At 46.8% G+C, this 13,702-nt stretch overlaps 2 protein-coding genes across 4 annotated transcripts; one reads left to right on the top strand and one right to left on the bottom strand.

Moving 5' to 3' along the window:
* The first annotated feature begins 1,458 nt into the window (after window positions 1-1,458).
* Window positions 1,459-3,577, top strand: LOC120651370 (thaumatin-like protein 1b). Its single transcript, XM_039928846.1, has 2 exons — window positions 1,459-2,351; window positions 2,980-3,577. The coding sequence occupies exons 1-2, from the start codon at window positions 1,588-1,590 to the stop codon at window positions 3,167-3,169; spliced, it is 954 nt and encodes a 317-aa protein (XP_039784780.1). The 5' UTR covers window positions 1,459-1,587; the 3' UTR covers window positions 3,170-3,577.
* A 3,664-nt stretch (window positions 3,578-7,241) lies between these two features.
* LOC120651369 (ABC transporter E family member 2-like) lies at window positions 7,242-13,423 on the bottom strand. 3 transcript variants are annotated; one of them, XM_039928843.1, is made up of 13 exons: window positions 12,587-13,419; window positions 12,374-12,459; window positions 11,511-11,608; window positions 11,325-11,442; window positions 11,148-11,237; window positions 10,677-10,987; window positions 10,397-10,592; window positions 10,129-10,308; window positions 9,138-9,407; window positions 8,566-8,811; window positions 7,891-8,426; window positions 7,680-7,805; window positions 7,242-7,600 (listed from the first exon to the last, which is right to left on the bottom strand). In XM_039928843.1, the coding sequence occupies exons 1-11, from the start codon at window positions 12,687-12,689 to the stop codon at window positions 8,313-8,315; spliced, it is 1,812 nt and encodes a 603-aa protein (XP_039784777.1). In that variant the 5' UTR covers window positions 12,690-13,419; the 3' UTR covers window positions 7,242-7,600; window positions 7,680-7,805; window positions 7,891-8,312. The 3 variants fall into 3 exon arrangements, with proteins under 3 accessions (XP_039784777.1, XP_039784778.1, XP_039784779.1); XM_039928844.1 differs by having other exon boundaries at window positions 7,242-7,592; XM_039928845.1 differs by lacking the exons at window positions 7,242-7,600; window positions 7,680-7,805; window positions 7,891-8,426 and having other exon boundaries at window positions 8,644-8,804; window positions 12,587-13,423.
* Window positions 13,424-13,702: the final 279 nt, after the last annotated feature.

Genomic DNA, 13,702 nt, shown 5'->3' with positions numbered 1-13,702 from the left:
ATTTATAGTACATGAAATTAGCATAGTTACATCACTTCGAAATACATTTGCATAGTTCATTTACTTGGTTGATTTATATGTTTGATGTATGTAGTTCAACAACTTACCACAATTCATAGTGTATAATATATATTTGCACCAAGATTATTGTTTGCATCGGTACTTGTGTTTGAGATTCAGATTGCCGTGACCGTTTGTTCCAATATTACGTACTCCCTCCGTCCTGAAATGTAAGATATTTTATTTTTTTTCTAAATCAAAGTAGTCTAAGTTTGACCAAAATTATGGAGAAAGATATTATTAACATATAACACATCAAATAAGTGTTGATCTAGTTATTCTCATTTGAAATTCAAAATAGTATACTCTTTTCTATAAACTTGGTCAAACATAGAACAATTTCATTTAAGAAAAAATAAAATATTTTACGTTTCAAGATGGAGGGAGTAGCTACTATTTCCTCCATCTTCGGTGCCAAATAGTTACCTAAAAAAGAAAGAAATGGAGGAGTAAGGATGCAAGTGGGTACACTATGATATTTTTTTTCAGCGTCGGGTACACTATGATGTTGGTCAACTAATTAATTAATTACAATGATATGCGATTCTAGTTCATTTCTCCTCTAAATTTATTTTAACCAGAATACTATTCGAACTTATTATATTAATTTTGTGCGTTAACCTAATGACCCAAAATATATCTAACTTGCATATTTACGAAGGAGTAAGTGGTGCCTAGGATGGAACAGAGAACGTGAAGGCCCCAAGGGATTCCATCACCGGCCGAGAGCTTGTAGTCGATCGAGCGTAACTAACTCCAAGATTTCATTTGTGTTCTTCAAAAAAAATTACATTTGTGAGCTGTGACACGACCTTACCGTGACGAGGTGACGATCGATACACTAATAACCGGTATAAGCAACCAGCAGCGACGGACGGACGAGGCTGGCCGGGCGCTGTGGATGATTGCAAGTGCAGCGTAACGGAGGCCGCGGGTTGGGACTTGGGAGATTTGGATGATTCCTTCCTTCGTCACGATCGACGGCTCACAACAACGCGAAACCGAGTCAAGATCGAGCTGGCCGCCGGAAAGGTTGGTTCGATGCAAAGCGGATTGGACTCGAGCGATCACTAGGCTGGCTCTCTTTCTTTTTTTTTGAAAGACTAGGCTGGTTCTGTTTCAATTACTAGTACTACTTTTTCACCTGGCTGCGGTCGGCCAGGCCAATCCTCCTCCTCTCGCGTAACAGTAGATGTATGTAAGACTGGTCAACGCGCCACATCGGCAGCTATGGGTAACAAATAATTTTATAATTACTGCCACGTAAGCAGGAACGCGCGCACGCACTTCTGCTCTGCGAGCGGCCGCTTCCTCTCCTCCTCTGCTTCTCCTGCCCTTCCCCTGTCGCCATCCCCATCCGCCAACACCCTTCCTATAAATACGTGGCCATAGCCGTTGCGCAACAAACACCATTCGTTCAATCCTCCACGGGCACTCGGGCACCAACTCCAGCCGCCAAAACGCACGCACGAACGCGCCGCGCCGTCCGATCCCGAGACCCGGAGGAGGAGGGAAAACAAAATCCCAATGGCGCCGCGTTCCTGGCTCCTGGCGCTCGCCGCCGCGCTCGCCCTGCTCAACCGAGGCGCGCGGTCGGCGACGTTCACCATCGCCAACGGCTGCGGGTACACGGTGTGGCCGGGGCTGCTCTCCAGCGCGGGCTCGGCCCCGCTGCCCACCACCGGGTTCGCGCTCGCGCCGGGGGAGTCCCGCGCCGTGGCGGCGCCCGCGGGGTGGTCGGGCCGCCTCTGGGGCCGCACGCTCTGCGCCGCCGACGCCGCCACGGGCCGCTTCGCCTGCGCCACGGGGGACTGCGGCTCCGGGGACGTCCAGTGCAACGGCGGCGGCGCCGCCACGCCCGCCACGCTGGCCGAGTTCACGCTCGACGGCAGCGGCAGCCTCGACTTCTTCGACGTCAGCCTCGTCGACGGCTACAACCTGCCCATGCTCATCACGCCCGCTGGCTCCTCCTCCTCCTCCGGCAAGTGCGCGGCGACGGGTTGCGCCGCGGAGCTGAACGCCGCGTGCCCGGCGGGCCTGCGGGTGGACGCCGCCGCGGACGGGCCGGTGGCGTGCCGGAGCGCCTGCGACGCCTTCGGGGACGCGCAGTACTGCTGCAGCGGCGCCTACGGGAGCCCCGCCGCGTGCCGGCCCTCGGCATACTCCCAGTTCTTCAAGGCCGCCTGCCCGCGCGCCTACAGCTACGCCTACGACGACGCCACCTCCACCTTCACCTGCGCCGCCGGCAGCACCGACTACGCTGTCACCTTCTGCCCCGGCGTGCCCACCAGGTACGATTATTATACCAGCTTGATTTTAGCGTGCTAGTATTTCACACACATTTCACAAGTAAAGATTGACTGCTCTGCACTCTGCAGTAAGAAATGGAATGTCATCCTTCCTTCATTCTTACTTAGTCATAATAAATTATAAACGACCGGCGTAAAAACAAATCACAGAATGGCATGTTTGACTTGATGATTTCGTCTAACCATTCCGTTGGTCCTAGCAGTTCATGATCGGATTTAGGCAGCAGTCATTGACTACTGACAAGTGGTAGGGGTAATTAAGGCATTTCGAGGTAGAGCAAGTTACCAACGGCTAGTTGGAAACGGCTACTAGGAAGGAAGGCAGGCACGTGCGCCCAGGCACACGCCCGTGGACAGACACAGGACAAGCATGCTATTCCGTTTTAGCCGCTCAGGCTCTCTCACATCGTAATTTTGGCACGGTGCAGCAGAAAATTTACACAACAATTTTTTTTTCGAAAAAAGCAATAGCATGCATGAAAACAATTTAAAGCACGTTTTTTTCAGCATAGTTAGAGCACGTTTATTGTGCACGATCCACCGTACTCTAACCAACTCCTATGCTGTTGCTGACCGTTTCCATCCGATGTTTGTTTTTGGCATGCTACAGCGTGAAGTCGACGGGGCAGAACCAGAACCCGCAGGCCGCCGGGCTGCCGCAGCAGGCGAACAACGACACCACCATGGTCTTCTTCGGCGGCAACGCGCAGCCCAGCACCAGCAGCGCTGCTGCCGCCACGAACCTTCTCGCCGCCGTCGCTGTCACCACGGCCGTGGCCCTCTCGTCTCTCCTCCTCTGAGCGCAGCCGCCGCTACTGCGGTTTGGTTGGTGGATTAGCCGCCGCGCATCAGCAGCGCGGCGCTGCCGACCGGTTGCCGTCGCTGGAGGGTGGGCCCCTCCCGCGGAGGCATTTGACGGCGGCCCAAGACAACGCTGACCGGGCACAGGGAGTGAGCAACCGAGCGTGCAGTTTCAGCATCTGGACGCTGATCGGTTGCAGACTTCCAGTATATTTTTATTGTAGCCTAGGATATGTAGACTAGCTTCTCTCTTCTGGTTATTATTTTTTCTGCTTTGAAAAGATTATTTTGATCTGTTGGGCGACGGTGGAGACAGCCGGGTAACTCACATTCGTTATTCTTTGTCCTGTACACAAACGGAAGGGACTGGATTTGTTGTGACTTGAAAGTGATTCGTTCGGGCTGGATTTTAGTTATGCATAGGCAGGGATAAATCCCAACTTACAATAAGACCCTTGAAGAAAGATAAAAACTAAATTGAAGTCGAAAGGTCCTACACTGCAACATCTCCTTCGTCTCCACCGTGGACACACGTTTGTCATCGCTGCGTTTCGCCCGAGCTTGACGAATGACGATAAAGAATGCAAGTCATGGAGACGAAATTAAACCTCCATCGCAACCAGTAAAGTGGTGCCAACATGTCAAGCCCACGCTGACGCACATACAAATCGATGAACGACCATCAGCCGTAACCTTTGTCAAGAAAGAGCAGCATGTATGGTGCTTCCAATTCGAACAGAATCCTAGATAGTTTTCTAGAAAACTCTTTCTTTACTAATAGGTGGGCCCTGGTGTTGACCATGACGTGCATCTTGTGTGGCGCGCCCGTTTGCTCTGCCAGGTGGGTCCTTCTTGTAAGTGAAATGCAGGATGGGATCTTCTATTCATTTCTTCTGCATTTACTTATGTTTTATCATATATTCCACATGTGGGTGCCTACAAATCATAATTCACCAAAAGTCATGGAATTGATTAGCTATAAGCTCTATATCTAAGTTTGGTGAATATTTGTCGTGAAAAGCTGCAGGATTTGACGATTGATTTTAGTACTTAAGGACCGTCAACAGATTATTTGTCGTGAAAAGCTGCAGGATTATCTTGGCGCGAGTGCGGGATTCCTTCATGCTTGCCAATTTTGTGGTAATCGATATGGAGGGCGACCTCGGAATGCTGCTTATTCTTGGGCGACCATTCCTGAGGGCCGCCACAACAAGGATCGGTGTTGGAAGAGGAGAAATCCGCTTCCACATCGGGAAGGAGGATATGTTTTTTCAGGTTTAGACACAGAGAGGAGCAGCACTTCTTGATTTATTAGGACAGTGAAGGGCAAGCTCTCTAGGGTGAACCACTCCCCCGGCCAGAACACCGACCAACCACATCTAGAAGGAAAAGAAGAACAAATAAGGTGTGGCGAAAGGTCGAAAGTTCGGCCTCGTCCAATTCTCCAGGACGAGCCGACAGATGGTAAGTACCGTCGGAGAAAAGTCGTGCACGTCGGAGTTTAAACGACGTGCCCTTGCCAAAGGTAAAATGGTACTTATCCCATGTTTGCTTTTCTCTGCCACATTTTTGGTTTTTTCACCTCTTTTGAATTTCCCACTGCAGCTTTAAATTTTCAAAATTGTTTTCTGCATGATGGAATTTTTCTAGCACTTTTCCCTTTTCATAAAATACCAAAAAAATATTTTCCAAGTTTAAAAATCCTTTGAAAAATAAATTGGAACATCTTTTCGAGCAAAGTTTTGGCCAAGCACCAAATTTCCAAACCAATTGACAGTTGGTAGAGCACCAGGCCAAAGGGGGGCGCCAGAGGGCCCACCCCTGGGCCGGCCGAACCATTGGTCGGCTGACCCAGCGGCAACACTCCCTGGGTCCCACCAGTGCCAATGGCTCTCTAGCCGTTGTGGCCGGCCTCCCCTTATGTGCATGCGCCATTCTTCTTTAAATAGAGGCCGAGAGGGGGGGCGGTGTGAAGCTCTCATGCTCACTCTCTCACTCTCAGGCTATCCGCACTCGTTATTATCTAAATCCATCCTCTAAAAGAATGATTCCATCTTGGTCATCGAGATTCTCTCCTCTATTTCTATTTCTCCCGCACTCGTCATCCTCTATATCCCAGTTATCTACCTTTTCTACTCAAATCTACCCTACCCACCTCTTCTATAGCCACTGACGAGTGGGACCCACCCAAACCTTATCTTCCACCCCATCCACTCCCTCCCCATGTCTCTCTCCCCTCCCCTATTTCTTGCGTCGGTCCTTCCCCGACAGCGCGGCGTACGGTGCCCGGGCCGCGGCGGGGGTGGGCGCGCGCGGCAGCGTGGCGGCGGCGGCAGTGCGCCACCTCCCCTGCATCCCCGCGCGGCGAGCCGTGGGCAGAGCCGCCACCTCCCCTCCTCCCGCGGCTCGCCGGCGGAGCTCCGCGCCAGGGCGTCCGCCCTTTCTCTCCTCCGCTCGGCAACCGGCGAGCGCGCGGCCGCACCGGAGGCCCGCGCGGTGGCCATGCGGTTGTTCCCTTCCTCCTCTTCTCTCTTCGACGGGCCTCCTTCCTCGAGCTCGGCAGCCGCGGCCAGGGGAGCTCCGCGCCGGCACGGCCTTGAGTGGGCTCCGCGCCGCCGCGGCCTTGAGCGGGCTTCGTGCCGCCGCAGCCGCGGGCGGGCGAGCTCCGCCGTGGCCAGCGGGCTCCGTACCGCCGCGGTCGCGGGTTTCATCCACAAGAAGGTCAGGGGTGGAACCAACCACGCCCATAGGAGGTAACGGTAATTCAAAATCGTTTAATCCTAACCAACCTATCTTGAGGGATCTTGTCTACGGCCAAGCAAAGAACAACAAATCAATCCAGAAGAAATTGGCCGCCAATGACAAATCCTTGGAGACTATCCATGCCAAGATGGATGGGTTCTCCAAAGCCATCAAGAACCTGAGTTTCAACAGTTGCTTGAAACTCAATTAGCTCAGCTGGCTGCTGCCACTCCTGCTGCTGAATCAGAAAAAACCCCGAGGCAACCTGAACCTACCCTGGAGAGTGTCAATGCCGTGACCACTCGATGGTGTAAGTCATCACAAAAATCATCCTTCAATAGCTATGTAAAGAAACTCACCTGGCCGAGAAGAGGACAGTGGGGAGAATTGGCAGCAACAATACGGGAGGATCCCAGAACCCCGATGATTAGTTGCTCGATCTTCGATTGCAATTTCAAGCAAGCTCTGTGTGACCTTGGAGCAAGCGTCAACATCATGCCCAAGGTAACATTCGAGAAGTTAAGTTATCTTGCACTTTCCCCTACCATGATGTGTGTGTAGTTGGCCGACTCTACCGTATGATACCCCGAGGGAATTGTCGAGAACCTTCTGGTACGAGTCAGAAATACAGTCATACTCGTGGACTTTGTAGTCCTTGATATGGAGGGCGATCTAGCGATATCACTTATACTTGGGCAGCCATTCCTAAGAGACGCCAAGGCCTGAATTAATTCAAATGTGATACTTATGGTTAGCATATGTAGATGTGATTTACTCATATTAGTTGTTCTAAGTGAGTATAGAGAGTTGATGTGATTTACTTGTATATATGGCCATATATGTTACAAATGTGAATCCAGAAAGAATTGGGAGAACTGTGAGACGTAGAGTCATCCCACCTCAAAGAAGACCTTTGGGTCAGAGCTCAGAAGATACTCCATCAGTTCTCAGCCCTGTCCAGCAACCAGAAACTGAAGGTCTCATCTATAGCATGGAGCTTGGAGCAGCAGCATTAGGCTTTTAGCTACCTACGCTCCCTGTGCGCTGCAGCTTGTGGGAAACGTTCCAGGTTTCAGCGCGGCCTCTGTCAAAAGCTTCTTTGGAATAGATGATTCTCGGTTCATGTTAGTAGTTGATATATATTCACAATTTCAGTTCGTACATATAACATATGTACGTCAGTACGTCATGACCTTGCATGACTTCTTTGAATGTGATCCATCCTCGAATGCTTCACCGCATTAATGCAAAGGAAGAAGACATTTGGAGGATGACGATAAGACGAACGAGGTGGCACAACATGATTCCAGAACAGTACACTATGCAAAATAGAATAAAATTTGGTACATTTGAACCTGACCACTTCCAAAACAAAATAAATGCACAAGCCAGAACAACTCGGTTGTTTTACTTAACTAAGTTCAACATAGAGAATAAATTGTGGGTTCAAGGTGCTAGGAAAACCCACTGTTTGTATTCAATCTAGAATACAATCTATGGGACAAAAAACCTGGGGCACAAACTACCCATAGTACATAAAACAGTCTGGGTTCACAAACATTCCATAAGCCAAATATATGTCTAAACAACCAGCAACAAACGGATCCTGCGCCACCCACCCCTTAGCTCAAGTGACAGTAGTTGATCTCGTAGGCCCCATCTGTCCAATAATCGCTGAGGCTGAAATCCTTCACAAAATCGATAAAGTATATGACCTCAAACAACCAATGATGGTAATGCTTAACAGTAATTGGTTGGACTTCTTACCAGCAGGGTGTTCCTTGCCATCATGCAAACAAGGAGAGGCGTCCTAAAAGGTTGGGACCACTGCTTCTAGTGTGGGCTCCTTGACAGCACCAGACTTATCATTCTGCAATGGCTGTGGCTGAAGACCTGCCCAAAAGTTGACAAAGGACCATTACTTTCAACAAGGCTTCACCTAATGCAGGTAATGCTTATCAGTATTTAGAATCCGTACCAACAGAATGCTCTGCACCATCATGTAATCCAAATACGAAACGAGGGGGTGTTCTAAAGGTTGGGACCACTACTTCTGGTGTGGGATCCTTTATCTGATCCAACCCCTCCATAGTTCCTGCACTTCCTCCGAATCCTTTCAGTAGATTCCCTAAGAGGTTACCATGCTTCCACTCTTGTTTGAGTTGACCTATCTTACTTGTTCTGCTCCAGACCGGTTCACGTCTTGGCCCAGACAACAAGTGCCCATCCTTTCCCTTGCTCCAACTCAGTGTGTGCTGCCTTGTTCCCTGCAATTGTCCAAACATCTCCGTCCCGTTCCTCTCTGCCCCCATGGCCGAATCCACTTTAGTTCCCTCAACTACAAGCACCATAGGTACAGTGCTATACAGTGGTAGCAATATATCAACCATTGTGCCCGTGTCAGAGATAATAGTACGATCCTACAGACTTCTGTTCCCTGTCTTTTGCAGATTCCAGTTTGTTTATTCGTGGCCTGAAGTTGGTCGGATCTCTTCTAAAAGTAATGTCCAGATGCTGACAAAAAGACAATTACCAAAAGAGAGAAAATTAGTGCAGGGAAACAAAGATGTAGTAAATAAGAAACTAACTTGAGTTGGTATTATCAATGTTTATAACTTGGTGACAACTTGCTAAGGATGATGGCAACACTTACTGATAAGAATTTATTCATCCCAGATAGCAAAGACTGAGGTGAATTGGCAGTACAGTCAATAGCAGGCTGTCCCTCATAGACGATAACCTTGTCAGCTAAGTAGGTTGCCATGATGAAATCATGTTCAACAATAAATGCAGTTTTCTTTGCATGCAGGATAAATCTTTTGATAACCTTTGAGGCAACAATACGCTGCTCTGAATCAAGAGATGCACTTGGTTCATCAATTAGGTAAATATCTGCAGGCTAGAAAAACAATCAATAGTTTAGTGTCCATAAGCTGATAGCATTTTCATCCCTAGTCTGAGTAAATACTAGCACATGATTGAAAAGATTTAGATTCTTAGTCTGAATATTTCAACACTATCATACAATTGAAAAGATATATAGAAGTGTGAAGGATCAGGTGCACACTCAAGCTGGGAGATGTACAAATAGGTTGCGAGTCATGCATATAAGTATCCGAATCATATTATGCTAGCACTTAAACAGGGGTTACAGGTACAGTAATAAAAACATTATGGGGGCAAGACATCCTACTAAAGTGAAACTGAGGTAAAAGTAGAAAATACCTTTCCGAGACAAACGCATATTGCTACCCTCTGTTGCTGTCCACACGATAAATGCTGAACTTCCTGGTCAATGAGTTGTTCCATTTTTAGTGGCTTCATGACATCGGACACAAACTGAGGGTGAGTGTATGAATCCCGTATTTTCTCATGAAGAAATTGCCTCACTGTACCCTGGTATGTTAACTCAATCTTCTGTGGCTTGTAGGACACATAAAATTCAGGAACTTCAATATCAACTCCATCCAGAGTGTCTGGCTTCTCTACCCCAGCCTGTCGAGACGTAACAAACCGTGAACATAGGATACCAAATGCTCCCTCTATTGATTGCAAATTAGATTGATAATAGTGTACGTCCAAATTAACTTCTTACAAAGTTAAAGAAAATAATACAGATATAGTATATATCGGAAGAAATTTTTTGGCGTCATCTGCAAGAAAAATAAAATTCCTATAATTTCTTAACAAAACAAAATTCACACATTCATTAAGAGAGATGCTAGCAATATTGTAACAAGATTTTAGACCCCTAGAAAATATGGAAGAGAAAATTAAATTACATTAAACCAAGGTCAGCTTTGTCAACGAACAATGAAGACCATTACGTTATCCTCACCGGATTCACATTGTCAAAGCACAAAGCAATTTTTGACAAGTCGATCTATAAAATTGATGGCATGGCAGGCAGAGCATGGTGCATACCATTACTATAAGAAAGCCACATGTCGGTAATTGAAGGGCCTAACAAAACATGAATGTAATGTAGTAATAACCAGTATCTACTCTGATTCAGGATTAATTATTTGGAATCTGAACAGCATTAGAAAGCTTGTTGTAATTTCTAGAGGTGGCAGAGATAACACAAGACACCGTCCGTATTTATTCCACCTTGTAAATAGTAGATAAAACTAGAGTGCAGAGCATCCATTTGTATCATTTTAAGCACAAGAGTGAGAGACAAGGGAGGTGGAAGAAAAGGTGGAGAGAGATCTACCAGCATCCTGATGAATGTGGTCTTCCCTGTCCCGTTCTCACCAAGCATCACAACAATCTGAGAATCAGTGAATTCACCTTCCATGACAGTGAGTTTAAAGTTACCAATTGTTTTGCTCATGGTAGGGTACTTGTACTGCTGATATGTCTTGATCTCAGCATCTTCCTGGGCATCCGCAATCTAAAAGGACGACACAAACATGATATATAAGAATAAAGTTTCAGAACTGAAAAAGGATCTTAGATCCTATGTGAATATGTTAGCCTACCTTGAAAGTAAGAGATTCATCTCGAAACCGAAGGTTTTCTGTCGGAATAAAACCAGCCAGGAAAATGTTGACACCTTCTCGAACCGAAAATGGCAGTGTAACAACGCCATATGCTCCAGGTTTTCCATATAAGCAGCAAACATAATCAGACATGTAATCTAAGACACTCAAGTCATGTTCCACTACGATGACATAGCTGGAAAGAAAATCAGGGAGGTAAGGTATGCTAATTTCCTTGAGTTTTCAGTCAAGACTCAGGAGGTTAACCACGATGACATACCTGTTTGTTCTAAGCAAGGACATTATTACTCTTGCGGCATTTAGCCTCTGCCTAACATCAAGATAACTTGATGGCTCATCAAACATGTAAATTTCCGCACTTTGTAGGGCAGCGGCTGCTATTCCAACTCTTTGGAGCTCACCACCGGAAAGTTTGGCTACTTCTCGGTCAATAATTTCGCTCAATTGAAGTTCATTGCACAGCTGATCTTTCATACCCCTCTCATCCTTCCGGTCAAGTAGTTGGCCTACAATTCCTCGAAAAGAATTCCGGTTTTTATGTATGATCTCAACCTGAGGCTTCATGATTGGCTGTAGAGATGGGAGCACAAGGGAGGTGAGAAGCACACTGGTGGCTAAAAGCATAGGTGGACTGATAGAGAAATTCCAGCAGTTTTCCAGTGCAGAAAACAACAAAACAAACCCTTCATGAAGAGTGAAGACCGGAGACATTTGAGTAAGAAACACTCACCTTGAGGTTATCCTCAACCATACACTTGAAGTAATTCTGAAGTTCAGACCCATGGAAGTATGCAAGGACTTCGTGCCAATCAGGTGGATTCTGCCAAGAAAGAAGGGAAAAAATGCAGAGCTAAATAAACATATTTGTGCAGTTCATACGAGAAAGTGAAGGCAGGTAGGATATTACATTGAATCTTCCCAAGTTAGGCTTGATCACTCCAGCTAAGATGTTAAGTGCTGTGGACTTTCCAATTCCATTTATCCCAACAAGGCCCAAAACTTGACCAGGTCTCGGTACAGTCAGCCTGCAAGGAGATGTGAATCAGTAATAGTCCTGGAAAAGACTAGGGCTCATGGGATGAAAGGTGAGAACCTGTGCAATTTGAAGCTGTTTGGGCCAAAGCGATGGGTGGTATCTCTGTCCAAATCCTTTGGAAGGTTGATGATGGTAATGGCACCAAAGGGACACTTCTGAAGAAAGGATTACATATAGAGTGAGAAGATTTATTGTAGGATTTAGTGGCCACACATTGTAAAGAACTACAACATCTGAACTTGTAAGCATAAAAGCTGATGGCCGATCCCAAACTAGCAATTGCAATAGAAAATAAGAGAGCCACAGAAAGATTCGCCTATGAATGAAATACAAAATCACAACGTAAGAACCTAATTCAGGCATTCCAGAGTCATAAATTGCAATTGGGACAAAGTTCAGCACTATCATACTGTATAAGTATGGTAATGAAATTAAGAGGTGTTCACAGAATTAATAATTATTGAACTAAACCTGTCAAGATCAAGACTAACAAAAAAAAGGACAATACTCAGCGACAGAGAATCAATGGACTTCTCAATCCCATATGACTTCTCAAATCAAGATATTGTGAATAATCAGTTGTACTTAATAAATTAATCAGCATTTCAGCGAGTACATAAATCAAATCAACAAATCTGAATCTAGAACTCATAATATATAACTCACAACAAACCTAGACTATTCACCCAATTATAGCCAGAACTGACCAAAATTGTGATACAACAAAGAGAGATCTGATGAAACACTGTAAGGCAACCCCAGGGAGCTTCGCAACAATTTCCACCAATCAGACAAAACCCTATGGCGACCACAAATCCGATGATGCACTTTCTACTACACAGCGAAGGAAAACTTGCAATCCGCCCAAAATTCCTTGATTTGCTGATGAATTACGATTGGAGATTGGGGATCAATAGTACCTTGACGCAAATACCACAGCCGATGCACAGTTCTTCAGAGATGAGTGCAGACTTGGACTTTGGACCGACTTCGATGCAATGCTTCCCTGCACAAGAAACAAACCATACAATTCGTGAGGATGCAATTCCATGCCAGAAAATTCGTGAGTGTCACAAACCATACACGATGGAGACTAGGGCAGAAGCCGGAAGAAATTAAGCCCCGGAGCTTACCGATCTTCACGACGGGGCAGTTTCGTTTGCACTCCTGTCCACACTTTTTAGGCTTGCATCTGTCCTCCTCTACAACCGCGACGCGATTCAACCTCTGCGCCATCTCCGGCGAGGGGCAGACCAAGGGACGGGGAGGACGGGATGGACTCGGCAGAGCAGTCGCGTTTGTCTCGGAGCCGCGGCCAACGCGAGCGATTTTATATGAATATCGCAGAAACCAGTTATGGAAAATTGGATCATACCATTAAAAGAATCTATGTTTAGATATATACCATTAAAAGATTCAACTTGAGATATTTACTATAGCAATATATCATTCTGTTAGCCTCCGTTACCCTGTCCTCCAGACAGTCACGTTTTCCTCAGCAGCTTGACGAGGGCAAGCTCGGCGAGCTTGGCCTTCTTGGCGTCCGCGGCAGCCTTCCAGAGCGTCCCCGCGGCGGCAGACCCAGCTGGGAGGTGTGGAGCGGTCCATCGACATGTTGTGCAGGTGTTGCAGCTTTGGTGGCGATGCGCCGCCGAGGGTTCCGGCGGCCCGGGGAACATGCCGCCGTAGTGGTCTGTGGAGGAACATCTCCAACATCCAACTGTCACCCCCAACAATGGTGGTCATTTCTCTCTCGCATCTCAGGCAGGGCAGCAATGGAAGTTCATGGGGAGACCTGGTACAAGCAACTAATAAGCAAGGATAGTTTGGAAGCTGCCTAACTCTCCGGGTGGGGAGGGGGGCTGCTCCGTGGAGGAGAGAGAGAGAGAGAGAGAGAGAGAGAGAGAGAGACTGGAAAGCACGGAGCAAGAGGGTGGATCACGAACTGACTGAACTTCTCTTTGGCGAGATTGAGCTTGTACAGGAGAAATCATGGAAGAAGATGACTATGAACGGATGCAAAAAGCTCAGCCGTTAGCAAAGTTAACGGAAGTAGTGCACAAATGATAAATTGCTAAGAAGTGCTATCTTTTGATGGTAAATATCCAAAGTAAATTTTTTTTGATGGTATATATCTAAAGACTGATTCTTTTGGTGGTATAGATCCAATTTTTCTAACCAGTTAATTCGCCAGGTCGATAGCGCAATTTAATTGTCGTAAAACACGTTTTCAACGATTGGATCCTCTC

The sequence above is a fragment of the Panicum virgatum genome, chromosome 9K (genome assembly GCF_016808335.1).
Source record: "Panicum virgatum strain AP13 chromosome 9K, P.virgatum_v5, whole genome shotgun sequence".
Classification (NCBI taxonomy): Eukaryota; Viridiplantae; Streptophyta; class Magnoliopsida; order Poales; family Poaceae; genus Panicum; species Panicum virgatum.
This window is presented reverse-complemented; position numbering and strand designations above follow the sequence as displayed.

Excerpts from the sequence above, each read along its gene's own strand:
- LOC120651370 (XM_039928846.1), top strand. The coding sequence starts at position 1,588 with ATGGCGCCGCGTTCCTGGCTCCTGGCGCTCGCCGCCGCGCTCGCCCTG. Across the intron at positions 2,352-2,979 it reads TGCCCCGGCGTGCCCACCAG|CGTGAAGTCGACGGGGCAGA; the intron begins GTACGATTATTA and ends GGCATGCTACAG.
- LOC120651369 (XM_039928843.1), bottom strand. The coding sequence starts at position 12,689 with ATGGCGCAGAGGTTGAATCGCGTCGCGGTTGTAGAGGAGGACAGATGC. Across the intron at positions 11,609-12,373 it reads GCTGTGGTATTTGCGTCAAG|AAGTGTCCCTTTGGTGCCAT; the intron begins GTACTATTGATC and ends TCCTTTCTTCAG. Across the intron at positions 10,309-10,396 it reads ATGAATCTCTTACTTTCAAG|ATTGCGGATGCCCAGGAAGA; the intron begins GTAGGCTAACAT and ends TCGTCCTTTTAG.